Source organism: Pseudorca crassidens, chromosome 1 (genome assembly GCF_039906515.1).
Source record: "Pseudorca crassidens isolate mPseCra1 chromosome 1, mPseCra1.hap1, whole genome shotgun sequence".
NCBI lineage: Eukaryota > Metazoa > Chordata > Mammalia > Artiodactyla > Delphinidae > Pseudorca > Pseudorca crassidens.
The window spans coordinates 149,731,969-149,759,367 of NC_090296.1; the positions used below are offsets into that span (position 1 = coordinate 149,731,969).

Here is a 27,399-nt window from a genome sequence, read left to right on the forward strand (position 1 = left end):
GTTTTGTTTAAGTCAGTGTTTAGTCAGCCATTGCTGTAATAATGCTGTGTAACAAACAATTCCCACATCTTAATGGCCAAAAAAGACAATTCTGTTGGTTGACGTAATTGAAAAGTCCAGCAGGGTATCTGGCACAGGTCTGGCTGGATGCAGGGGCTGAAATGGTGTCATTGAGGCTCTGTCACTCTCCAGATCTCAAACAGGCTTTCTCCACTCATTCGTGGATTCAATCAACAAATATTGATGGGGTGCCCACTATGTTCCAGATGCTGAGGTTACAGTGGTGAAAAGAGAGGCCTCTGCCCTTGGGATGCTTATGTTTTAGTGGGAGAGACAGACAATAAAAACGGAAGCAAACAAATAAGTAATCTAGTGCCAGGTAGTGATAAGAGCTATAAAGTAAGTAAGGTGAGGAAGAAAACCATGCAAATACCTGGAGGGGAGGATTCCAAGTAGCACGGGACCATGAGTGTAAGGGCCCTGAGGGGCAGGATGTGCACAGTGTGTACCAGGTGTGGTCAGAGTGAGCTGAGCAGTCGGAAGGGAGACAGGAACTAGGCAGGAAGGGGAGTGGCCAGATGGCCTGGACTATTGGAGGTATGGTGCAGAGTTTGGAATCTTGTTCCGGTGTTAAAGGAAGCCATAACAGGGTTTCAAACAGGAGAGTGTCATAAATTATAATACATGTGTATTTTAAACCTTGACCCTACATAAAACCTGTTAAAGTGCCAGGTTTTTTTTTTCAATACAAACTATTTAGTAAATAGACTTTAAAGTCTGCTTTGAAGTAATGAGGTTGATATCTTAAAATTCAATATGGTTTCATTTGCCTAATGGTAATCAAGTATTTAATCTTTAGTTTGAGGGTTAATCAAACTAGGTTATGGGTCTCCCCTCTTATAGCCAGGATTGCTGATGGTACAGTTACAGAAAAGTCATCAAAAGTCAGCCTGCTTGCAAAAGCCAAACACTGTCAGCACTTTCCCAAAGTTTCATAACAATCTAGCTTTTGCCTTAGATACCTCATGTCCTAAGTGACACCACTAGTAACACCACAGGCTGGTTTCGAGGTAGTTTCAGAGATGCCAATAATGGACATTTTCCCCATTATGGTCAATTCATGGTCTAGCTTCTTAATACATTTAAAGTAGCTCTGTGTATGTGTGTGTGTGCATGCATGTGAGAGGGAGTGGGGAAGGAAAAAGAGAAGCAGTGAAATAAAAGCATGTCTTCTGTTATTTTATAAGGTAAAAGAATTATCTGTTGAACTTGACATCATTTTCATCTGCTCTTACTTTCCTACACTCCAAAAAGTTAGTCTTCTTTTCCAATGAACATATTCTTCGTAAAGTCAACTGAATATGATCCAGTAATTCCACTTATGGATATACTATATCCAGAAGATTTGAAAGCAAGGATTCAAACAAATATTTATACACCAATATTCATAGTAGCATTATTGACAATAGCCAGAAAGTGGAAGCAACCTAACTGTCCATTGACAAGTGAATAAACAAAATGTGGTATGTACACGCAGTGGCATATTCAGCCCTAAAAAGTAAAGACATTCTGACACATACAACAACATGGATGAAACTTGAGGACATTACAGTAAGTGAAATAAGCCAGTCACAAAAGGACAAATATTGCATGATTTCACTTAGATGAGGCAATTCAAATTCATAGAAACAGGAAGTAGAGTTGTGGTTGCCAGGGTCTGGGCGGGGAGGGAAGACGGGTGTGGAGTTTTAGTTTGGGATGATGGAAACATTCTGGTAACAATTGCACAATAATGTGAATGTTGTTAATGCCACTGAACTGTATTCTTAAATATGGTTAAGATGATAAATTTTATGTTATGCATGTTTTACCACATACACACGAAAGTCAAACGGATCTTCTGCTCCAAAATCTTTCTAAAACCCAGGTCTAGCATAAGTCTGTCTGCTACAGACGCCAGCTACTGCCTCATTAAAGTGCAGTTCATTCCAATAAACCTCAAGGCAAGGCCTCAGGAGCTCTCATTCCATCTTTTTTTTTTTTTTGCGGTACACGGGCCTCTCACTGTTGTGGCCTCTCCCACTGTGGAGCACAGGCTCCGGATGCGCAGGCTCAGCGGCCATGGCTCACGGGCCCAGCCGCTCCGCGGCATGTGGGATCTTCCCAGACCGGGGCACGAACCCTCGTCCCCTGCATCGGCAGGCGGACTCTCAACCACTGCGCCACCAGGGATGCCCCTCTCATTCCATCTTAATAGCGCTGACAATTATTTCTTTGTATAAACAAGTGTTTAAATATTAGGTAAGCAAAGTCACTTGTGTAAACCTCATTGCTGCTAGGAAATTCACTGGAAGATGTGATCGCAGGCATGGATCCTCATTTCTTGAGGCGCAATGTTAGTGCAGAAGCTCCTCCACAGTCACAAAGGTACAACCCATTCTCCATGGCAGCTCCTTTGTCCCCAGCCAGGCCCAGACGGCCTTTTTACACAGGGCATCATTTCAGTAGCCTTGAAGAGCAAGGCCTCCTCTTTCCAATCTTTAATGCAAGTGTCAATTAGGAAAATCTACGTGTCAGAACGCAAGTTGTCCATGTCACTTTAAAAGCCATAGAAACACCACACTTCTGTAATTCACACTTTTGGTCTAAATCAGCATACCACATTTTTTTTTTAATTAATTAATTAATTAATTTATGGCTGTGTTGGGTCTTCGTTTCTGTGCGTGGGCTTTCTCTAGTTGTGGCGAGTGGGGGCCACTCTTCATCGCGGTGCGTGGGCCTCTTACTGTCGCGGCCTCTCTTGTTGTGGAGCACAAGCTCCAGATGCACAGGCTCAGTAGTTGTGGCTCATGGGCCTAGTTGCTCCGTGGCATGTGGGATCTTCCCAGACCAGGGCTCGAACCCGTGTCCCCTGCCTTGGCAGGCAGATTCTCAACCACTGTGCCACCAGGGAAGCCCACACCACATTCTTATATCCAGCTCCATCACTTGCTGCAATGAAAGCTGGAAACTCTGATACAAAAATCTCTCTCCACAGGCTTCAAGGTTTCTGGTGCTAAATGTCCTTGTAGAGAGCCACCTCCTCAAGGAGGTGTCTAAGAGGATGCCTCGGCCTTCTGGTACCCCTGCCAGGTACCGTGCTATTCGATGGGAAAGATGGTGCACAGCTGCGACTTTCTCTCAGAAGAAGTTCATCTTCCGCACAGGTGGCAGGTACTTTTGTTTCAGTGAACTCAAAAAACTCCTGGAAGATCTTCCTCTTGTTCTCACTTCTTATCTGCCAGGCTGAGCCTCTTCAAGGGAGAAAGGTGACCTGCTATAGCTGGTGGTTAGGTGATAGTGGCAAGCCTGGTGTGGACAGAGAGAGTGATGACTCGAGAGATGGTGGGGCGGGGGTGAGTGCAAAGTGAGTGAAGGGAACTGGTGGTGCTGAGAAGTATAGACTGCAGGGCAAGAGTGGAAGCAGAGACATCAGTTGGGGGACTGCTGTGTTTTTTAGGCAAGAAATGATGGAGGTTTGCACTAGGTTTGGTGGCAGTGGACGTGGTGAGACATGGTCAGACTGGGGAGATATTTTGAAGGTAGAGTTCTGAGGCTGTGCTGATACATTGGACGTGGAGTATGTGGTCGAAAGAGAAGACAAGCATGGTCCCAAGTGTTCTGGACTGAGTGGATGGTGAGGCCGTTTGCTGAGATGAGGACTACAGCCGGAGGGGTAGGTTAGGGGGCATGTGGGAAACTCAAAACTTGATTCCAACATGATGATGTGAAATGCCTGTTAGATATTCAAGGGCAGATGTTAGGTAGGCAGTTGCGTATATGAGTCTGCAGTTCAGAGGAAAGGCGTGCTGGAGAGATAGACTGGGTGGGAAGAAGAAGTCCCAGAATTCTACTTTCTGGGTCAGACCACACCACTCCACCCCTGCCACACCTACACTGAGAGGTGTGAAAGAGAGAGTCTGGAAGGCTCTTTGGTGCCCTCCACTTCTGCACTGGCCGGAGGGAAGACGGTCATGCCTCAACAAGGACAGTTGGGGTGGAATCGTGAGGATAAAGGGCTAGTTGGAGCGGGTTCAAGGGAGAATAGGATGGGAGGAAATGGAGACAGAAAGTATAGAAAATTCTTTTGAGGAGGAGAAAAATGTGGTAGTAATTGTAGGTAGACGGGAGTCAAGGGGGGCTTTTTTCTTTTTCCTTTAAGATGAGAGGAATTCCTAAATGTTGATCTTGCTGATGAGAATGATCCAGTAGGGAGGAACAGATTTGCCGGTTCAGGAGACTGTGGAGGTAACTGAGGGAGCAAATCCTAGGCAAGAAGGGGCAGGAGCTAGTGCCTTCCCTGTCAGGGGGCAGCGGAAACAGGAGGAGAAGGCCAAGGACAGTCCTACCCAGACCACATGGAATCGTACCTCCAGCAAAGTGCAGTCCCATGAACTTCAAGAATGGAGGCCATGAGACCACCGTCCCATGCTGGGAAGGGAGAAACCCCTGACACTCACTATGCCTCCACCTCGTGGCAGCCACTGTTCACCCCACTCTACTATGAACAGAGTTTCTCAGGAAACTTTAATCCTGACCATTTTTCAAGAATGTTCTCAGTCGAGCCAAAGCCTGTTCTTCTCCTGATGGCACTGTGTTGGGGAAATACATTTGTTTTGAAGCCCTTCCACGAAACAACTCTAACTTTGACAAAAAGAAGAATTTACCGGAAGCATTCTGAGAGTCTCAGATACCTAAACGTGGGATGGAACGATTGCAACCAAGGACTGGAAGGCACTAGGACCCTCTCCCCACTCGTCAGCTCCCCTCCTTTCTGCACAGGGACTTCATTCACTTTTACCAACTGCCTTTCCAAAGAGAGAAGCATGGCCACTTCCCAGCCTCCTCTGGGAAGTCCTTTCTTTCTTTCTTCTCCAGACTGAACTTTGATGTCATTTAGTCTTGTGGCACTTATTCTGCATTTGAATTTTCTGGTGGTTTGTGTCATATCCCCTCACACCTGTGTTAATGAAACAAAACCCCTGCATACGCATCCCCGGACCCAGCGCGGGGCCAGGCATGTGGTGGGCACTCAGTAAAGTTGGTTGAGCAGTTGGCCGAGTGAGCGGCTGTTGGCCGTCTGCACTTTGCTCTTTGGGGAAATCTGAATTCTTGCGTCTCCAACAGAGAATTGCCCTTAAGGGGCCCAGTTTCACTTGCTCTTACCGAGCACACTTCTGCTTCCTTCATTTGCCTTGTGTCTTATTGCCATTCCATTTAGGGCAGTGGAAAGTCCGAGGCCCTCTGCCCAAGTCACTTGAAGGTCCTATTCAAATAGGGTTTTATCTTGTACTTCCCCCAAGATGACATTTGGGGAAAGAAGAGATAATTTTACTTTCGCTTTGCCAAGTAAAACTTAACCGAAATACTAATATAGCTTCAGCCACAGTATCAGTCTAATTGTGAAGTAGGCCATTTGTCAAATACTCAACATTACTGGCCATGATAATAATAGGATCCAGTCAACATGTGTCTTGCACGTGTCAGTCCCTGTGCTGGGCCTGCTGAAGAAATCAAAGATGAATAGGCAGCTCTCTTCCTAGGAGAGCTGCCAGCCAAGGGCACCAGACAGCACCACAGCTGCCGTATAAGACACGCCAGATGTGTTATTGCTCGGGCGCAGGGTCCCGTGGAAACACACACTGAGATCTCTCTCGGCTCAGGTGAGTAGGGAAGGTTTGGTTTGACTGGGCCTTGAAGATGGAGAAGGTTCGGCACCACACGGATGAAAGAGGAAAGCCGCTGCCGTGGGAGACAGCAGGAAGAACAAATTCCTGGAGCAAGGAGAGCACGCCACAGAGTCAGGGCAGGGGGCAGGACTGGGGTGAGGTGAGGTCGAGTCAGAGCACGAAGACCCTTCGAGGAGTTTGGGCTCCTCTTCAGAGACAGCAGGAAGCCCTTGGAGGATCCTGATCTGGGGAGCGGGATGAGCAGTGGGTATTCAAGTGAGATCCAGAGAGGGTGAGGAAAGATGGTCTGAGCACACACCTGTCCACACAGGTGTGCAGAAGGGATGAGGGACAAATCAGTGCAGGAGGACATGTTGCACTCAGACATTCTGTCTTATGTGGGCCCATTTATAATTGCCACCTCCCCCTGGCTTCAGCACCCCCTACTCTTTTTCCTCCTCCATCTCCTTTGTGGCCTCTATAACCTTAGTCAAAACCCCACCCCACAAGCCGCATCTGGTGATACCTCTCATCTTCCCTCCCTGCCTCTCAGCTCCCTTGGTCCACAGCTGGTTGTTCTCTCCAGGGCCCAGTTTCAGCCTTGTTCCCAAAGACAACAGGAGAACTGGGGGAAGTCCCACCTGCTTATATTGCTCCTAGGACTTCCTGGAAATTCGTCTCCTCCGATAGGAACCAAGCTCCCACCGGGAGCCCTGTCTCGCTGGGCTACTGGCTTTTCGTGACAGGGAGGGGACTTGCCTCCACTGTGTTTTCTGATTATCGAGGCTTGGCTCCACCAGACCAAGGGAGATGACGGGGCGGGGTGGGGGGGGGCACCCAGGTGGCTTCTATTTTCCCCCCTCCCTTTTGTGTTGCGATGGTGTTCCCACTGAAGACTGTTGCTCTCTGCAGAGAATTTGCCCCAGCCGGAGCCTTGGAAAAGGGAAGCAGTCATGATAAGCTCAGAGGAGCTAAAGAGTAAACCACGGTGGGAGTTCCCCTGGGCCACCTCCTCCGAAGCAGCCAAAAGCCAAGCAAGTTTCCGCCCAAGGTCTGCCTTTGGGGAAAAGAGAAGTTGACCTCGGCAGCCTCTCCCTGAGGTCATGCACGCAGTCCTCGAGCCAGTCATCAGCCAGGGTGGCCTCAGGCTTCTTCCCTCATATTCCCCATCAAAACTTAACCTTTGTCAGTCATTGCTTTCTGCTTCTTGGTCAGAGCAGGAGGTGGGCTCATGGCATGATGAGATCTCTGCCATCAGGAAGGAGATTAAATGAGGTCTTCTCCAGGCAATCGTGCCTCAACCCACTTAGAAGACTTCTGGCTTCCGAGGATCTAATCCAGAGGATTCTCAGCCCTGCAGTAACCTGATGGTTGTAGAGGTGGGCAGGATCACCCCAAAATTAGAATTGCCTCCCTGATTTTCCAATCCAAAGGATTGTATGAGGATGATATTGGTTACGTTGTACACGAACATGATTGTGTCTATAAGTGACTTTGCGTGTGAGTTGCACATTGTGGCAATTTTAAAACACGTCTGCAAATTCTTGACACTCTTCTTATCAAAAAAAGTGTCTGTGTTTCCTTTCCTTGAATTTGAGCAGGCATGTAATGGCTTCTACCACTAGAATATGATAGAAATGATACTCTGTGAGTTCTAAACTGGGTCATAAGAGACCACTCGGCTCCTACATTTGTCACTGGAATGCTTGCTCTTAGGATCTTCAGCCACCATGTGAGAAGTATGACCAATTTGAGATTGCCACACTGGAGAGACCACGCAGAGAGATCCTGAGACTACGCGAAGAGAGCTGCCCGGCCAAACCCAGCTGTTCTAGCCGCAGCTGTTGAGACATTCCAGCTAAACCCCAGACATCGTGGAGCAGAGACCAGTTATCCCTCCTGAGCCCGGCCCACGTTTCACATTCATGAGCAAAACAGATGATTATTGTCTGAAGCCACTAAGTGTTGGAAGCCGATTTGTTAGAAAGCATTTAGAAAGCAATAGACAACATACGTGTATGGATGTGGCAATTCATGTAAACACCATGGCTAGACACGAGGTTGTAGTTCACATATATGTTTGTGATAATAATTGCAACATTGCAGCCCCCAGTACTTTACAACTGGAAGAAGTTGTTAATTAGTTCTTAGGAGGCTTCATATTCTTCCTATTCTTATTTTCATGACAAACACTAGTAATTCCCTCAGCCCTAGCCAAGACGCCATGCTTCTTCAGTAGAAACTTCTGGCAAAATGAGTGCAGTATGGAGAACACTTTCATCAGGACATAGGTGCTTACTAGGTGTGCACAGATTTGGGAAATCATATTCTACTGTCAACCCCCCTCCCCCATCCATCTGCACCCCTCAGTCCACAGTAGATCAGTGTCATACGTGTGCACTTCCAGACTCTCAGAAGCCTGGCTCCATGGCCTTAGGATGGGTTCCAGGAAGGATCCCCATATTTGAAGCTATACCTCTGCAACTTCCTCTAATTATTCACTCTGCAGTTCCTTTGATGCAGTTCCCTATAATGTGGCATAGTTTCTTCTAGATTAAAAATTCTTTAGGGGCAGAAAGTTTTCTCCAGCATTTAACACAAACCCCAGTACTCAGTAGCAGCTTAGTGTGTGTTTATGGAATAATTAAGTACACATATGGTAGAGACATGGTTGGACACAGGGTCATGGTTGGACCTAGAGACTGTCATACAGAGTGAATTAAGTCAGAAAGAGAAAAACAAATATCATATAATACCACTTATATGTGGGATGTAGAGAAATGGTACAGATGAACCGGTTTGCAAGGCAGAAACAGAGGCACAGATGTAGAGAACAAGCGGATGGACACCAAGGGGAGAAAGGGAGGGGGTGGGATGAATTGGGAGATTGGGACTGACATATATACACTAATATGTATAAAATAGATAACTAATGAGAACCTGCTGTATAGCACAGGGAACTCTACTTCACTTTGCTGTACAGTAGAAACTAACACAACATTGTAAAACAACTATACCTCAAAAAAAAAAATGTACACATATGGTTTCCAGACCCCACCCATTCTGGCTGACTCCCTCAGACTGTACTCAGGTGAACCCCTGATTTCATACAAAGCTCCTCATGGGGACAGAGCTGCTCAGGAGATAGGGAACCATGTGCTGGTCCTTAATGGCCTAGATACAGGACCCTGGCGAATGCAGACTCAGGTGACAGTGGCATTGAGAAAGGATACCTCCCTTTATCCCCCGCCTGGTTCCTGGTCGGCTACTTGTCTCTGTCCCACACTTTGCTCCACCGCAACACACCCCCACTCCAGTCTCTGCACTTTATATACAAATAATTCTTTTTGGAAAAGACTTTGTCTTTCTTCCACCTATCCTTGAAAAATGAGTATTTGGAAATGCTCCAAGATAAACTAAAGCAGGCTACCATACTTCAGAATTTTTAAAATAATTCCTTTTCAGATCCAGAAGGTCAGGAATATAGAGCCTTTAACGTAGTTGGCCCCAGTTGTGACATCAGTGCATTTCATTTGTTCAACAAAGATCAACTACCTGGCTTCCCTGGGTCCAGTCTTCGACACTGGCAAGAGAGAGAAAAAAGGTAGACCCTGACCTTGGAAGGCTTAATTGTCACTCTTAAACCACATGCTTATACTACTTTTCCAGAAATGCTCATCACCATGGGAATGTAATGGTGGGAGAAAATAAATTTTCCCATCCCTGTGGTGGTTCTTACGGTGCTTGGAGGAGAGAAAGCCGCCTGCCCTTGGCTTCCTGTGAACCCACAGGCATCCTCTAGGAGGGGAGGGGGCGACTTCCCCAGGGGACATCCTGGAGAAGTGGCTTGACCACGTGTCTGTATGCTCCCTTGTTCTATACAGGTCCCGTGTCAGTTTAGAACTCCATGGAGAAAATGCCAAGAGAGGATTAGATGTGTGAGAGATTTAGTGGGGGGAAATGCCTGTGGGGGGGGGGACGGGGAGGGAGGTGGAAGAGGCTGGGACAGCTGTCAGACCACAGCGCAGGGCTGACCTGGCAGAAGAAGAGCCAGGAGGAAGGAAGATTGGGCAAGAAGAGCCTCAGGCTGGAGTGCAGTCTAAGCAAGGCTTCACAAAGCTGATGGCAAGTCACTGAATCAAAGTCACCTTTCGAAGGAGGCTGACCTACAGGAATCGCTCTTCCTATTCCTGCCTTGCCCAGTCATTGACCTGGGACTGCCTGTGGGTAGCGCGGCCTCAGTGCAGAGGCGGGTAGGCAGTAGATTCAGGGCCCGGCACCTGGGGCCCTTAGTCAATTACATTCTCGTGGTATGAGGTCTGAGAGGTGCGTTTTCATGGCCCACAAGTTCCTATGAACCAGCACCCTAAGCACCATCTCTCCCTTCCTTCTCTGGAGATAATTCAGAACTACAAGTTAAATGGATTTTTTTTTTCCTATTTGCAGCTCTTCAGAGACACTGATGCAAAGAATCAAAGTTACTCCATAAGTGGATAGAAAACAAAAAGGTGAATTCCGTTTCTCAAGGGACCCTGCATTATCTCCTCTTCCTCCCACCCACTACTCCTGCCTACTAGCGAGACTGGCTCCTCAGTTGACAGTAAGACGCAGCCAGCAGACAGGGATATGGTTCCCTAACTGCCTTAATTGCCAGGTACTCTGGTGAAGAGACTTGAAATCCGCCCCCAAACCCCCAGTGCTCTTCTTAGCCAGTAATTTCACCACGTCTGCCAGCTGTTTCCCAGAATTGGTGCCAAAGCTAAATAAATGGCAGATTTGCATTTCACTTGAAACTGTGCACTTAGGAAGTTATGCCTTTCCCGGGAAGCCCGATTTCTCATTAGTCCGTAAAAGAATGATGGGGAACCAGGGCTGATTAGGCCCCCACACTGCACCAGGTGTGGTTGTAGGCGCTACAGGGGTCATCTGTTTCATACCTCACCCCTCTGAGGTCAATGTGTATGGTCGCATTTTACAAACCCGGGGCACATAGTAAGGGAGCAGGGATTTGGGGAGGACCGAGGCTGGGTCCTCTGACTCCAAGTCTAGTGTTCTTTCTGGCTCCTAATTTCTATCCACACATTGGACAATTTGGCTGACTTAAGAGGAATTAGAGGGGGACTTCCCTGGCGGTCCAGTGGGTAAGACTCTGAGCTCCCAATGCAGGGAGCCCAGGTTCGATCCCTGGTCCGGGAACTAGATCCTGCGTGCATTCCGCCAACTAAGAGTTTGCATGCCACAACTAAAGATCCCACGAGCCGCAGCTAAGAAGTCCGCATGCCGCATCTAAGACCCAGTGCAGCCTAAATAAATAATTTTTTTTTTTTTAAAAAAGAGGAATTAGAGGTATTGGCTTATAGCAGGTTTTTGTCTTCTATCAGAAGTTCTTGGGTTGTAAAGATTAACGTATTTGAATTACTGTGAGTAAAATGCTGTCAAGAGAGCTTGGAACACCGTGATCACACCTTTAGTGGCTGTGACCACAACTGCCACGAGGATGATGATCCACCTGAAAGTCTAGATCAGGAAATCTATCCTAGGTAAATTCCTTTGGGTTAAGGAGTCCTTTCTAATCAACCTCTTCTATAATCCTGGTGCTCGGGAGTAGAATATCAAGCTACTAATTTCCTAGTGTGACTTTTTAGAGGATCTCTTACATTTAGGGCAGCCATAGATACTAGACTGTTTTGACAGGAGACTGGACTTAGGAAATGAATAACAGAAAGGAAAGGGATGGAGAAGCTTGAACCCCTTTAGTTTTTTTAAATAAATTTATTTATTTTATTTATTCATTTTTGGCTGTGTTGGGTCTTCATTGCTGAGTGGGGGCTTTCTCTAGTTGTGGTGAGTGGGGTCTACTCTTTTTTGCGGTTCACCGGCTCTAGGCGTGTGGGCTTCAGTAGTTGCAGCACGCGGGCTCAGCAGTTGTGGCTCGCAGGCTTAGTTGCTCTGTGGCATGTGGGATCTTCCCGGACCAGGGATCAAACCCCTGTCCCCTGCATTGGCAGGCGTATTCTTAACCACTGCACCACCAGGGAAGTTCCTAAAATGATCCATTTTAAAGTGAACAATTTAGTGACGTTTAGTATCTTCACAATGGTGTGCAGCCACCACCTCTATGTGGTTCCAAAACGTTTTCATCACAAAATAAAAGCCTGTACCTACTAAGCAGTTACTCCCCTCTCCTCTTAGCCTCCGGCAATCACCAAGTTGCTTTCTGTCTCTGGATTTACTTATTCTGGATATTTCACATAAATGGAATCATACAATATGTGACCTCTTACGTTTGGCTTCTTTCACTTGGCATCATGATTCTGAGGTTCATCCATGCTGTAACATGTATCCGCACTTCCTTTCTATGGCGGAATAATCTTCCACAATTTGTTTATCTCACCATCTGCAGATGGACATTTGGGTTGTTTCCACCTTTTGGCTATTTTAAGTGATGCTGCTGTGAACATTCGTGTGTAAGGATTTGTGTGAGTCCCTGTTTTCAGTTCTTTTGGGCATATACTTATAAGTGGAATTTCTGGGTCATAAGGTAATTCTACATTTACTTTCTTTCTTTTTTTTCTTTTTGGCCGCGCTGCACAGCATGTGGGATCTTAGTTCCCCAGCCAGGGGTGGAACCCGTGCCCCCAGCAGTGGAAGCGGAATCTTAACCACTCGAGTGCCAGGAAAGTCCCTATAGTATTTAACTTCTTGAGGAACTGCTAAACTTTTCACAGGGGTTGCACTGTTTTACAATCCTGCTAGCAGTGTATAAGGGTTCTAATTTCTCCACATCCTTGAATTTAAAACTTTAAATACTGCATTAGGGCTTCCCTGGTGGCGCAGTGGTGGAGAGTCCGCCTGCCGATGCAGGGGACACGGGTTCGTGCCCCCGTCCGGGAAGATCCCACATGCCGCGGAGCGGCTGGGCCCGTGAGCCATGGCCGCTGAGACTGCGCGTCCGGAGCCTGTGCTCCGCAATGGGAGAGGCCACAACAGTGAGAGGCCCGCGTACCCCCCCCCCCCAAAAAAACCAACCAAAAATACCTGCATTAATCACTTACAGGATGAGGAAGTGGCCTCTCTTTGAAACATTTTCTTCTTTCACATGTTAAACTTTCTCTTTCACACAGAGCCTACGTATGAAAGTGACAAGGAGGAAGGATACTATCAAGTGATGCAAACAGAAATTCCACCAGCCTCCAGATACCATGTGTCATATTACGCGAAGCTGCGTGAGTTTGTGCTTCAGACTGCCTTGGTCACTTCCAGGTGAACAAGCTCAAGACTCTGCTCTCCAGCAGGAAGAAGATGACCGACAGCGAGTTTGGCTATATTCACATGCTGGCCCAGGACTACCTGAAGTACGTCTTGCAGATACCGCAACCTGGATCTGGTCCAAGCAAAACATCCAGGGTGTTACAAGACGTTGCTTTCTCAGTCCAAAACGAAGTTGAAAAGAATTTGAAACCATGCTTGGACAATATTGATGTTGTGTCCATAGACACCGCCAGAACAATATTCAACCAAGTGATGGAAAGGGAATTTGAAGATGGCATCGTTAACTGGGGAAGGATTGTGACCATATTTGCATTTGAAGGCATTCTCATCAAGAAACTTCTAGGAAGGCGAATTGCCCCAGATGTGGACACTTACAAGGAGATTTCTTACTTTGTTGCAGAGTTCATAACCAAAAACACAGGAGAATGGATAAGGCAGAATGGAGGCTGGGTATGTGTGATGGAAATATTCTTCGTTGTTCTTTACTTTGAAATAGGAATTGACAGTTTCCTTGCTGATTAAAAAAAAAAAAAAAACTACGTAAGGATTATATTTTCCTTGGGTAGTTTGTTTTAAAAGTTTTAAAATTTTAAAATAAAATTTCTAGCTCATTTCCAATGAATCTTAAAACTTTATAGTTGGAAAACTCTTGTGGTTTCAGTTTTTATTCCTAACCATGTAAATTGCAGGAGTGAGTTTTGGGGATTAATAAAAGATGCACCTCCCTAATGCATCTTTAGAGTCAGAGTCTAGTCTGAGACTTAGCTCTTGTTAGCGTTGTCATGACAATGTAGAATTAGTACAGAAAGAGTTGGTATTAGATGCTGTTATATTTAGATATTATGTTACAAAAGACAGGTGTAAATTTTTGCAAGTTCATTGCTTACAAATTGATTCTTTTTTCAGTTTTCTAATATGACAAATTCTGGCTGGTAAAGCTTGGTGACTAAAAAAAAAATAATGTACTGCACCACCAGCAAGAAACTATTCAAGAATCTCCAAATAAAAATTCACTTTATTATCAGTGTCTCAAAAAGCTAAGATCGTGCAGGGAGCCTATATTACAACTCATATTGATAAGGGGCCTTTCCCAGCTGGACCTATATGCTTTTCTTTATATCCCAATACACTGAATACTTATTTTTTACAGCACTTATGTCCTCTCTTCAACACAAACCCTGGCCTCCCCTCTTCCCAGAGCTATCCACTGGTATCAATTCTTTTACATGCAAAACATGCCTGTTGAACATATCCATAGAAAATATACTCAGCACTTCTTTGTAAAAACAATTGTTATAAATTACTAAATACTATGTAACAATACTAATATAATACTAAATAATTTATAGTATTTATAAATTATTTGTATAAATAGTACATGGTATTCTTTTTTTTTTCATCCAAGGGCACTTTATTTTTTAAAATTTATTTATTTTTATTTATTTTTGGCTGTGTTAGGTCTCTGTTGCTGTGTGCAGGCTTTCTCTAGTTGGGGTGAGCGGGGGCTACTCTTCGTTGTGGTGTGTGGGCTTCTCATTGCAGTGGCTTCTCTTGTTGCAGAGCACGGGCTCTAGGCGCATGGGCTTCACTAGTTGTGGCACAGGGGTTCAGTAGTTGTGGCTCGCGGGCTCTAGAGCGCAGGCTCAGTAGCTGTGGTGCATGGGCTTAGTTGTTCCACGTTAATAAGTATTTAAAAGAGTACTACAGGGACTTCCCTGGCCGTCCAAGGTTAATGAAGACAACGAGCTTCCACTGCAGGGGGCTCAGTCGCAGCATATTCAAAAAAAAAAAAAAAAAGTACTACATACATATACGCTGTTGTATGTAAATACTGTTGAATGGTTATTTCTAGCTGATGGATATTTATTTAGTTCCAGAGCTATCACAAACAATACTTCATTGAATATCTTTAATCATGTCTTCCCTTGTGTGTGTGTTTTTCTAGGATGGATATTGGGACATAGAATTGCTAGGTCATGGTGTAAACACTTTTTAAAATTTACTAGATTCTTGTCCTCCAAAGTGGTTCTACCAAGTCATGCTCCCGTCACAGCTTGTTCAAATATCCCACACTTCCTCCCTTCCCGGCTGACTAACATTAGGTTATAGTAGTCTGTCATAGTTTCCCTATTCCGCTGGCTTAAAAATATATACCTAATTTATCTTGTTTTAATTCTTGTTTCCTTGATTACTAGTGAGGTTAAACATCTTTTCATATTGAGCGTCTTTACATATGTTTATTGACCATTTGTAATTCTTATTCAGAGAACTGCCTATTTATATCCTTTGCTGTTTTCCTATTATTTTGTCTTTTTCTCACTGATTCGTAGGAATTCTTGGAATATTCTGGACACAAATTATTTTTATATATGTGGTAGATATCTTCTAATTTGTTGTCTTTTAAAACTATAGATGTCTTCGGTGCTTATGTCTTAAACGTTGATGAAATCTTTTACTTGATGTTTTTTGCATTTTGTTGAGGTCTTTCTGCATAACGTTAGGGCTTACTGCAGCCACTCCCCTTTCTCCATCACCTTTTCTTCCTGGAACTCAGCCTGACTTGGGGCTAGACAAAGCATGTGAGATATTTGGTCGTGTTTTTTTCTGGTTGCTGTGGAAAGCTATACTGAAGGACGGGTGGAAATTTCAGCTATTACGCTGTGTAGGTTTCAAGTGAAGGCAGAAGTTTGTTAGCACGGAGGCCCACGTATGAGCATACTAGTTTACAAGCTCTGCATGAGTTTGCACTGTGTTTGGAACACCCAGAAAATGAATAAACGTTACTGAAAATTTTAACTTCTTAATAAATTTTGTAAGCTCCTGGAACTCATAATTGGTGGAGGGTGTGGAATTGTCTCTGAGAAAGTCTAGAAGTGTACTCATCTTTTGGGGGTGGTACAGGTGTAAGTGTGAGTGAGTATGGCAGGATATAAACACACATGTGCCCCCCCCACACACATCAGCCTTCACCAAGTCCTTATGTAGGTTTTAAGCTCTTGACTTTTCCACTTGAACAGCTTAGACAGAATAGAAATGCCCTTTAAGATGTCATTTCAAAGCAACCTCAATAGTCCTTTCCCAGCTCATAGGAGACACTGAATCTGTTCAAGACGGGCAGTGCTTTTTTGAATGAGTACAGACCGGCATGGCAAACCAGTATCTTCTTTGTATACTGATGTGGACAAATCTGCTCGAATGAATGAACCTACTCTTGACTGACTTACTTCCAGGGAAAGGGTACAATCCCATGCCTGCGCTAGTGGAGTCAGGTGGCCCATAGGAAGAGAGGAAGATGAGGAGGCATTTTACAACGTCATCAAGAAGCAAGCACCAACGTCTGACTTTCTACCATCCTGGAAAACTCTCCAAAAAAATCACTGATCTCTTGTCCTGTCCACAGTCATTCATATGTGCTTGTCATTGGCTCCAGATTAAAGATGCATGCCTATAATGAGAGATGAGAGGGGCATTTCACCTACACCTAGAGAGTACCCATATTTAATTAAATTTTAAGTGTGCCCAGAGATTTTATGAAAACTTTTGGATCAAGAATGTGGTAGGTGAGGACAGCAGAGATAATAAGAGCACCAACTCTGAATCAGACGGACCTGAGTTCATTTCATGCTTACTACCTGTGTGACGTAAACAAGTTATTTAACTTCCCTAAACCTCATGTGTAAAATGGGGACACTATTGCCGTCTATCTCCCAGGACTGGTGTAAGGATTAAATCAATTAATATTATATATAAAGCACCCAGAACACAGTTTCTACAAATAAGAACTCAATACAAGCTTAGAGCTATTGTTATTATTAGTAGTAGTATTGCCTAACTTCCCTGAATAGATTTAATCTCCAGAAATTATATCATCAACTATAGTTAGATATTAGCCACCATCTAAAACAGATGCCCTAAAGGTTAAAAAATAAGACCAGTGTATCAAAAATGGGGTCATAATCTCATAAATTAGATTATTTATGACATTAAGTGAGTTACTTTCCTTCCTTTCTTCCTCCCCTTTTTCCTTCCCTCCCTCCCTTTCTCCCTTCTTTTCTTTCTTTCCTTTTTTCTTTGCTGCTTCTCATCTCGCTTTCTATTCCTCTTCCACATTTACCGTTATTTCCTCCTGTCCCTCTGCCAATTTGACGTGCTGAAAACGAATAGGCTCTCATAGATCTCACAGGAGAGCTAGTGCTATTTGTTTTTTATCAGTCTTTGGCATTCATGAGGAAAGGCTGGTTCTTAAAAACCATTAGAATGTACCTGGGATGAAATTCATCTCACCCCTTGGGATTGCCTTTCCTTTGCAGCTAGGTGGCTTTCTTACTTTTGCCCTCTTCAGTTAAGCATTCTCCTGTGCCTGTGCTGGTTGAGTGGAAAGGACACTCAGCCCTCAGCTCCACACGGGAGGAATCATGTCTACCTAATGCACCACCGAATACTGCATGCTTGGCCCAGGGCCTATGGTATAGAAGGTAGCCAACAAATATTTGTTGATGGAGTGATTGAATGAACTAGCATAGAAACTGAGATTTGAACTCTGGTTTTCCCATTCACTAGAAGTGTGATCTTGAGTGAGTTTCAGAAGTAACTTGAAACTCAGATTCCTAATGTAATAAATATAATAAATATTATTATGTTATATGTAATATATAATGAAGACAGTAATACGTACCTTAGAAGGGAAGTTAAAAGATTAAAGGACATTTCTGTAAGAGTGCTTTGTAAACTGTCAGATATTAATACAACTATGAAGGTTATATGGGAAATTCCAGAAAGTTTAAATATGTAATTCTTAAAACTACTCTAATACCAAAAGAAAGCCCCTTTTGAAAGTAGGGATGTACAGTCAGAATTGGTGCTTTCCAAGTGACCAGTATATTAAAGTCTGAGTCATAAGAGTTAGGCAAAGTAGGTTGTATTTTTTTATGATCGTCTTGCTTTAAATAATGGTCTGGTGAAGGCAAATAAAAGGACACACAGGCATGTAGACGACTGACTAAGTATTCAATCCGGCAAAGGCATCTCCAAAAGGCGTAAAGATCTAGCAGCAATGAAATACAATCTCAAGAATTCGTACATATCCTTTGATTAAATAGATTTGGGGGCCAGATTCGTCTTGTATTTCTTTTGAATTTTAACTTGAGATTTAAAAATCATTTAATGAAAACTAAGGTGAAACATAGTTCAAGTCTTCCTGTGGGTCCTTCAGGAAACCTAAGTTCAGCTCTCTAACTTTGGGAGTCACCCGTGACCCCTTTCCCTCATACCCTCTGTCCAACTCATCAGCAAATTCTGTTGGGGGCACCTTTGAAATACTGCATATCCAGTGCCTCCAGGCAACTTTCCTCTCTCACTTGACTATGTCAAGAGCCTCCTATCAGTGTCCCTACTTCCATGCTTGCCCTGCGATGGTCTGTTCTCCACATAGCAGTCAGAGTGATTTTTTAAACAACTTGCCTCACTTATTCCATGTTAACACTTTCAGTGTCTACAGAATATCCCTCCAGTTTTAGGCATCATAATTTACTTAAGCCACGCCCAACTGTTAGACATTTGGGTTGGTTTCTGTTTTCCCTTCTTAGAAATAATGCTTCAATACTGAACATGAAGATGGTTTTCCCCCCACATTTTAGAAGACCACCTCATGATCACTTTCTAACACCAGAATGATTGGTTCATATATGAGTATAATTATACTACTTATACATATTGGAATACATATTGCTTTCAGAAGGTTTGTATCAATGGGACAATGTCACAACTTTACCAGCATTGGGCGGAACCATTAGATATAATTTTGAGGGTTTAATAGGCTTAAGATAACAAGGTCAATTTAATAGGTCTAAAAAACAATACCATATATTAAAATGTGAATTTATTTAACTGCTAGTAATGTGGAATTTTTTCCCATATACTTTTTTAAAGACAATTCTATTTTTTTATATAGCAGGTTCTTATTAGTTATCTATTTTATACATATTAGTGTATATATGGCAATCCCAACCTCCCAATTCATCCCACCCCCTCTTCCCCCCATATACTTGTTAATGATATATATTTCTCTTTTTAACAGCCTTTGCCTTTTTTTTTTTTTTTTTTTGGTACGCGGGTCTCTCACCGCTGTGGCCTCTCCCGCCGCGGAGCACAGGCTCCGGACGCGCAGGCCCAGCGGCCACGGCCCACGGGCCCAGCCGCTCCGCAGCATGCGGGACCCTCCCGGACCGGGGCACGAACCTGCGTCCCCTGCAACGGCAGGCGGACCCCCAACCACCGTGCCACCAGGGAAGCCCAGCCTTTGCCTTTTTTAACTATTAAGGACTTGATGATTTTTCTCTTACATTTCAACGAACTCTTTCATGGCAAATGTAAATAGTCTTCTGGTCTGTATTCTTATTTTAGTTTCTTATCGTTTTAAAAAAACTTTCATCTTCATATTGCTGAATTTGTCAGTTTTTTCCTTTGTTCACGCTTTAATATTTATTCATTCATTTATTTATTTTGGCTGCGCCCGGTCTTAGTTGTCGCATGCGGGTTTCTTAGTTGTGACATGCATGCGGGATCTAGTTCCCCGACCAGGGATCGAACCCGGGCCCCCTGCATTGGGAGCACGGAGTCTTACCCTGGACCACCAGGGAAGTCCCTCCTTTGTTCATGCTTTAGTTTAGAACTTTAATATATATGAGGATGACATATTATCTGCCTAATTGTAATAGATGGTGATCACTGTAACAATAATAAAAATCATTTTAGAGTGCCCCATTAACACGGGGTTTGTGAAAGTTCTAGGAAGGCGAGCACTGAAGTGCATGCACACCTAGAATGTACGGGAAATGTGTGAGTGTGTAAGGGCAGGGGACAGAGGAAGAAGAGAAGGGGCAGTCTGTCTCCTCTGTTAGCAGGTGACAGCATGCATCTCCCAGCATGACTCCACCCTTCACACAGAGGGTTAGTGGACGCTGGCTTTCTTGCTCCGTCTTTTCAATGGAAAATCCACCTGACTGGTGTTTGTCTGCGCTGCCAGTGATGCTCAAAAAGACAATTCCAAGGCACTACAGAGTTCTCTGTCAAAGAAATCTGCTTGGTTTACATTGTGATGTTAGTCACACTAGACTGTGAACTACTTGAAGGCATTTGTAACCCCCAGAAATGGAACTTGCTGGAGGTAGAGCAAATGTTTACAGGACGAACATTAAAAAAAAATTATTTTAACTATTTCCTAATCTTCTTGGTGGCGGTTTGAAAATTTACGGAGTGAAAAGAACGGTGTCTGCATCCCAGTAGAGGTCCAAGCACTAAGAAGTCAGGTAACCTTATGTAACTTATTTTTTTCTGGACCTCAGTTTCCTCATTTGTGAAAATAAGAGAGGGCATTAGGCTGGGTGATCTCATAGGTACTTTTCAGTGAGGATGCTCTATAAGAATAGATTATAAATTAATTACATACAGTGTCCGGTTTATACTCTTATTTAAAAAAAAAACATGTCTAATCAAAGAGAATGAACTGTAATGGAAACCACAATGTTCTCACAGGCTCAGAGGCACTGATTTAATCTCGCTTTCCTGTTGAGTCCTTATGTCTCTCAGCACAATGGGGTTTACAAATATAAATGCATATTTCAATACCAGACATTTGAAAGAAAAAGAGGGAAAAAAAGATAGATTTTCTGTCCTCTAGAGCTATGCCATCCAATAGAGCAGCCACTTGTCACTTGTGACCCTTGAACAGTTGCAGTGTGGCTGGTCTGAATTAAGAGATGCCCTGAGTACAAACACACATTGGGTTTTAAAGATTCAGTACAAAAAAAAGTAAAATATCTTGTTTCCATATTGATTACATATTGAAATCATAACAGTTTATTTATTTACTCATTCATTCATTCATTTATTTTTGGCTGTGAGGCAGGCATGCGGGATCCTAGTTTGGCAAGCAGGGATCGAACCCACGCCCCCTGCAGTGGAAGTGCAGAGTCTTAATCACTAGACCGCTAGGGAACTCCCCAAATCACAACATTTTAGATGAACTAAATATATTTGAAAAATTAATTTTGCCTCTTTTTACTTTTAAAAGTGTGGCTACTGGGAATTCCCTGGTGACCCAGTGGTTAGGACTCTGCGCTTTCACTGCAGAAGGTGTGGGTTCAATCCCTGGTTGGGGAACTAAGATCCCGCAAAAAAGAAAAAAAATGTGGCTACTAAAAAAAATTACATAGGAAGCTCGCACTATATTTTTATTGGACAGCGCTGCTCTAGAGCAGTCTGGAATGGGAGATAGAGAATGATAATAGGATGAATAGAATAAAACTGGTGAAAGTACAGAGAAGATTGACTACCTGCATTATTTAAATGAAAGTTTCTTTGCTTTTCATTCCAGCAAACTTAGTCTCCACTAATTGTTAAAATGTTAAATTTGTTCTCTCATAGGAAAATGGCTTTGTAAAGAAGTTTGAACCCAAATCTGGCTGGCTGACTTTTCTGGAAGTTACAGGAAAGATCTGTGAAATATTATGTCTCCTGAAGCAGTACTATTGACCAAAAAGGACACTCCATATTGTGAAATCTGCCTAATTTTCTTGAATCGTACAAGAAGCACTTGCCAACACTTACTTCTACTTCTAAACAAATAACTTTGATGATATAACTTGACATTCCAGAGTTATGGGAATTTTGTCCCCATTTTAATGAATAAATTGTATGTATTTGTTTCTATACGTAATTTGTGTCCTGCCTGCGGGTCCAACAAAAGGGTAAAGCTCAATACAGGGTACAGGGATTGAATTAAGAGAATGATGACCAGGAAGGTGATGTCTTTGGCAGATTTTCTTAAGGGTGTGTCCATTACCCAAAAATCATTTTCGGTGTCACCAGTCTAGACTGATGATGGGTGAGGCCTGCTTCCCATGCACCTCTGGGCTCCAAGCTTTCTGGAGTCCCCAGTGCCCCTAGATGCTTACGTAGGGTTTTCCACCAATGCCCTCTCTGCCACACTTTAGAGTTGCCATGTAAAGTTGACGAATATGGCAACCAGACATGGAGGAGACTCCGGGATAGTCTGAACAAAGACAGGTAAACGATTCAACATTGGGCCACTGTTAAACTCTCTATTTAAAAATTTCACAAAGTAGAAAATTATGTCATTTATTAGCCCCTGTGTTCCGATTTTTAGGTCAGCAAATCTGGTTGCGATATGGGAGCACGGTACCTTGTTCTCGACTTTCCCACTCTTCCTTTTCCTCCCTCAATACAATATCTGCCCCACTGGGGCTTGCTTTTCCTTTCCTAGGAAGTTGTTGATTGATCCAATAAAGAAACCAGAGCCTTCCCTCCCCAGCAACCCCCTTCAGGCTATGGGCATTTTCACAGGGGCTTTCAGTTAATTCATGCTTTACCTCTCATAGTGATTATTAACGGTGGGGATTAGGACTTTGGGGCAAGCTAGCATGGAAATATTTTTGACAAAAGTAGCTTTGGTTACTTATCAAATCACATCTGAGAGGCAACTACCTAGGCCACCTGGGATTGTGTCTGCAGGAGGCAGGGAGCATTTTCTTCTTCCTCCTTCAGCCAAGTGCCTCCCCTCCCCCTTCTGAAATATGTTACGTTTTAATTCATTTTTGCATTAATCAGAGGTAAGTGGTGGGAATGAATAGTCATGAATGGACATAAACAGGAAGCATGTGTAAGGGTACTGCTACCTGGAATACACTTGCACAAGAAACCACAAACCCTGGCTTTTACACTGCCATGATCTATTTAACAAAGTGACACTGGGATATCACTGACCATTTCTGGCTTGGTTGGTGACCTGGTCTTTCAAAGTGCAGCTCACTGTGTGTTCTGTTTAGCACTTTGCTTAAAAGAAAAAAGACTTTTATGAACCTCAACTCCTACCTCAAGCCAAACACAAAAATGAAAGTGAAAACAGATCACAGACCTAAATGTTAACTATAAAACTCCAAGAGGAAAACACAGGAGAAAATCTTCACAACCTTGGAGTAGGCAAAGATTTCTTAGCTACAACACAAAAAACCTGAACCAGAAAAGAAAAAAATGGTAATTTAGAAATCACCAAAATTTTGAAATTCTTTTAAAAAGACACAGTTAAGCACTCAAAGAGAGGGTATGTGAATTATATTTCAATAAAGCTGTTTAAAAAAAAATCTCAAAGCAAGCCATGGAATGAGAGATAATATACGTCACATTATTATCTGACAAAGGACTTGTATCCAGAATAAATATAATACTCGTACAATTAGATAACAACAAGACCATCAACCTAATTTAAAAATTGGCAAAAGGGCTTCCCTGGTGGCGCAGTGGTTGAGAGTCCACCTGCCGATGCAGGGGACACGGGTTCGTGCCCCGGTCCGGGAAGATCCCACATGCCGCGGAGCGGCTGGGCCCGTGAGCCATGGCCGCTGAGCCTGCGCGTCCGGAGCCTGTGCTCCGCAACGGGAGAGGCCACAACAGTGAGAGGCCCGCGTACCGCAAAAAAAAAATTGGCAAAAAATTGGAACACACTTCACACACAAAAGTAGATGGTCAACAGACATGGAAAAGATGCTGGACACCATTAATCATGAGGGAGATGCAAATTAAAACCACAATGAGACCACTGCACATCCTCCAGGATGGCTAAAATAAAAAAGACGAATAATACCACCCTTGAGGAAGATGTGGAATAACTGGAACTCTCATCCACCACTGGTGATAATGGTAAACTGTACAACTGCTTTGGAAAACAGATCGGCAACTTCTCATATAGTTAAACACATACTTGCTGTAGGTCCCAGCAACTCCACTCTTAGGTATTTATTCAAAAGAAATAAAAACATAGGGACTTCCCTGGTGGAGCAGTGGTTAAGAAGCCACCTGCCAATGCAGGGGACATGGGTTTGAGCCTTGGTTCAGGAAGATCCCACTTGCCATGGAGCAACTAAGCCCATGCGCCACAACTACTAAGCCTGCGCTCCTGAGCCCGCGAGCCACAACTACTGAAGCCCGTGCGCCTAGAGCCTGTGCTCTGCAACAAGAGAAGCCACTGCAATGAGAAGCTAGCGCACTGCAACGAAGAGTAGCCCCTGTTCACTGCAATTAAAGTAAGCCCGCATGCAGCAATGAAGACCCAACACAGCCAAAAATAAATAAATAAATAAATTTATTTTTTAAAAAATCACTTCCTTACTCTATGGCCCTACACTTTGTTCCAGGCCCATCTTGTTCCTGCCTCAACTCTAGAATCAAGAAGCCCTGGTTGTTTATCAGAGAATATTTAGAAATCAAGATCTGGATGCTAGATTTCATTGTTACTGCAGTGTCACTGCTTCTGGCCCTCTCCCAAACAGAGCTAGGAAATATATGTGTGCTTTTAACATACATATCTCTATTTATTTCTGTATCTATCCATTTGTTTATATATTTAAAATCATGGGTTCATACTGACACTTCGTTTTTTTTTTGGAGTATAGTTGATTTACAATGTTGTGTTAGTTTCAATACTGACACTTCTAATTATCCAGCACCACAGGGTTCATTCCCAAATTCCCTCTTTCTTTATGTGTAACTTGTTTTTCCAACAAGGAGAAACCTGACTCATTATCCATAATATCTTTCCTTATTTGTTCAATTCTAGAATAAAGTCGCTTCACAATTGTTAATATACACCCCTGTGAAAAATAAACGTACTAACTAGAGTGCAATATTTGTATAAAGTTATTTTTGTCTTTGGCCTTACAGTATACAGTCAAAATACTGTTTTCCAAACTTACTTAACTTAGTTTTTTTTCTTCTCCACCCACTTGTTGTGGTTATGCTAATCACTGACAATACAGTTCAGTTTGTTCATCCCTGCTTGTATTCTATTTTGGCTTCTCTCCACACCCTTCTTGTATGTATAACATTATAAGGGTTCCCATTTCCCCACACCCTTGTCAACATTCATCTCTTGTTTTTTTGACTATAGCCACCCTAGTAAGAAGTGGTATCTCTCTGTGGTTTTGATTTGGATTTCTCTAATGACTAATGGTGATCTTTTTAAGTGCTTATTGGTCATTTGGATATCCGATGTGGAGAAATGTCTATTCAAGTCCTTTGTGCATTTTTAAATTGGATTATATATATATTTTTTTAATTGTTGAGTTTGAGTTCTTTATATATTTTAGATACAAGTCCCTTGTCAGATATATGACTTGTGTGAATATTCTGTCCCAGTCTGTAGGCTGTCTTTTCATTTTCTTGATAGTGTCCTTTGATGCACAGATGTTTTTAATTTTGATGAAGTCCAATTTACTTTTCCTTTCTTGCTTGTGGTTTTGGTGTTATAAGAAACCACTGCCAAAGCCAAGGTGATGAAGATTTATGCCTATGTTTTCTTCCAAGAGTTTCATTTTAGCTCTTATATTTAGGTCTTTGATCTACTTAGAGTTAACTTTTGCATGTAGACATTTAGTTGTCCCAGCATCATTTGTTAGAAAAGACTATTCTTTACCTATAGAATTATCTTGGTACTTCTGTCAAAAAAACAAAAAATCGACTATAAATGTAAAGGCTTATTTCTGGACTCTCAACTCTATGACATTTTCCTATCTTTAAGCAAATACCATACTGTCTTGATTACTGTAACTCTGTAGTAACTTTTGAAGTTGGAAAGTGTGTTTTCCAACTCTGTTCTTCTTTTTCAAGGTTGTTTTGGTTATTCTGGGTTCCTTGCATTTCCATATGAATTTTAGGATTGGCTTATTGATTTCTGCAAAAAGGCCAAATTTGATAGGGACTGCATTGATTCTATAGATTAATTTGTGGAGTACTGCTATCTTAAAAATACTAAGTCTTCCGATCTATAAACATGAGCTGTCCTTTCACTTATACAGGTTTTCTTTCTTTCAACAATGCTATGTTGCTTTCAGAAGTTTAACTCTCCCTTTGTTAAATTTATTCCTAAGTATTTTATTTTTCTAATGCTCTTGTAAATGGAATTGTTTTTTAAATATCAGATTATTCATTGTTAGCATATAGAAATCTGTATTAGAGTTCTTCAGAGAAACTGAACCAGTAGGATATATATCTTATATCTTATTATATATACCTGATAATATATCTCCTATTAATATTATTTCCTGATACATGTGTATGCGTGTGTATATATATGTATGTATTGATACAGAACAAATAGACAATATCTATCTATAAAGAGAATATAAAGAATTGGCTTATGTGATTATGGAGGCTAGTAAGTCTGTTCTATGTCTCCTTCTGTTCTTTCTATCCTGTTCCACTGGTCCACTGTATATTCAAGTGGCAGTACCACACTGTATATTCAAGTGGCAGTACCACACTGCTTATTTTCTCTAAACTTCCAACAATTTCAGTTTATTTTCTTTACCCACCGAATTATTAACTTTCTCACCTTTTCATCAGATTACTGAGCCTTTCTCCACGCCTAGTTATTCCCTTGAGCTACTATCCTCTCTCCTCCCAATCCAGGTCACATGCCCTGCAAGAGAAAAAAATTCTTGGTGTCTCCACTTCCTCAAGTCTTCAGTTTCTGAAGGAATAGAACTTTCTTTTTTTTTTAAATTTCATTTTATTTTTTTGGCCATGCGGCATGTGGGGTCTCAGTTCCCCCACCAGGGATGAACCCGCACCCCCTGCTTTGGAAGCGTTGTCTTAACCACTGGACCGCCAGGGAAGTCCCGAAACAGAACTTTTATAGTAGGAGCAAGTTCCAGTTATTCTACAGTGAAAATATTGTTGGACCTTGAGCCTGTAATGAACTAACTTTCAGTCCTGAGTTCTCCAGAGGTGAACAGAAGAGACATGCTGATAGTAAGAGAAAATCACTTGCTTCATCAAGTATCTGTCCCGACCATCGGCAGTAAACCAGCTCCCTCCCAGCTACTGGAAAAGAAAAAGAGGAAGGCGTTATTACAGACAAAAAAAAGTCATCTTCCCTTTAGCTAACAGGTCTGTGTATCATGTAAATTTCTCTATTCGGCCTGCCTTTGCCTTTTCAGGCCCCAGAGAGCCCCAGTACTACACGACACGTGGCACCCAGGGAATCCTGAGTCTTTATATAACTCCTTGCAGTAGTACCGCCGGCCCAGGGAGGTCAGGCGTGCAGATCTGTCACGGCTGCCCTCGACTTGCTGGGGGAGGGGCGTACATTGACCGCGAAGGCTGCACGTAGTTCGGGTACCAAGGGCGGGAGGCGTGGTGCGCCCGGCGACCCGGAAGCGGGAGGCCAGCGGACCCAGCGGCCTGCGGACGGGACCCGGATCGCACCCGCGAGATGGCGGCGGCGACCGTGAGCAGCGCCAAGCGGAGCCTGCGGGCCGAGCTGAAGCGGCGTCTGCGGGCGCTGAGCGCCGAGGAGCGGCTGCGCCAGTCCCGCCTCTTGGCCCAGAAGGTGGGAGAACGCGAC

At 43.3% G+C, this 27,399-nt stretch overlaps 2 protein-coding genes and 1 long non-coding RNA gene across 15 annotated transcripts in view; 2 read left to right on the top strand and 1 right to left on the bottom strand.

Moving 5' to 3' along the window:
• Nucleotides 1-3,354: 3,354 nt before the first annotated feature.
• Nucleotides 3,355-27,279, bottom strand: LOC137203073 (uncharacterized). Of its 6 annotated transcripts, XR_010932909.1 has the most exons (6): nucleotides 27,142-27,279; nucleotides 26,758-26,876; nucleotides 26,386-26,472; nucleotides 12,764-13,494; nucleotides 11,993-12,105; nucleotides 3,355-11,751 (listed from the first exon to the last, which is right to left on the bottom strand). It is a non-coding gene; the product is annotated as an uncharacterized lncRNA (long non-coding RNA). The 6 variants fall into 6 exon arrangements; XR_010932927.1 differs by lacking the exons at nucleotides 11,993-12,105; nucleotides 12,764-13,494; XR_010932915.1 differs by lacking the exons at nucleotides 3,355-11,751; nucleotides 11,993-12,105; nucleotides 12,764-13,494 and adding an exon at nucleotides 13,594-14,219.
• BCL2A1 (BCL2 related protein A1) lies at nucleotides 13,011-21,691 on the top strand. The gene is made up of 2 exons (XM_067698761.1): nucleotides 13,011-13,430; nucleotides 21,405-21,691. Exons 1-2 carry the CDS (start codon nucleotides 13,011-13,013, stop codon nucleotides 21,510-21,512), a joined length of 528 nt encoding a protein of 175 aa, XP_067554862.1. The 3' UTR covers nucleotides 21,513-21,691.
• MTHFS (methenyltetrahydrofolate synthetase) overlaps nucleotides 27,255-27,399 on the top strand; it is a 271,461-nt gene continuing 271,316 nt past the window's right edge. For all 8 annotated transcript variants that reach the window (XR_010932846.1, XR_010932849.1, XM_067698744.1 and 5 more), the window contains exon 1: nucleotides 27,255-27,384. Coding sequence is in view for 6 of the 8 variants with exons in the window: in XM_067698744.1 (XP_067554845.1) it covers nucleotides 27,268-27,384 (117 nt within the window). In the remaining 2 variants the exon portion in view is untranslated. The remainder of the gene's footprint in view (nucleotides 27,385-27,399) is intronic.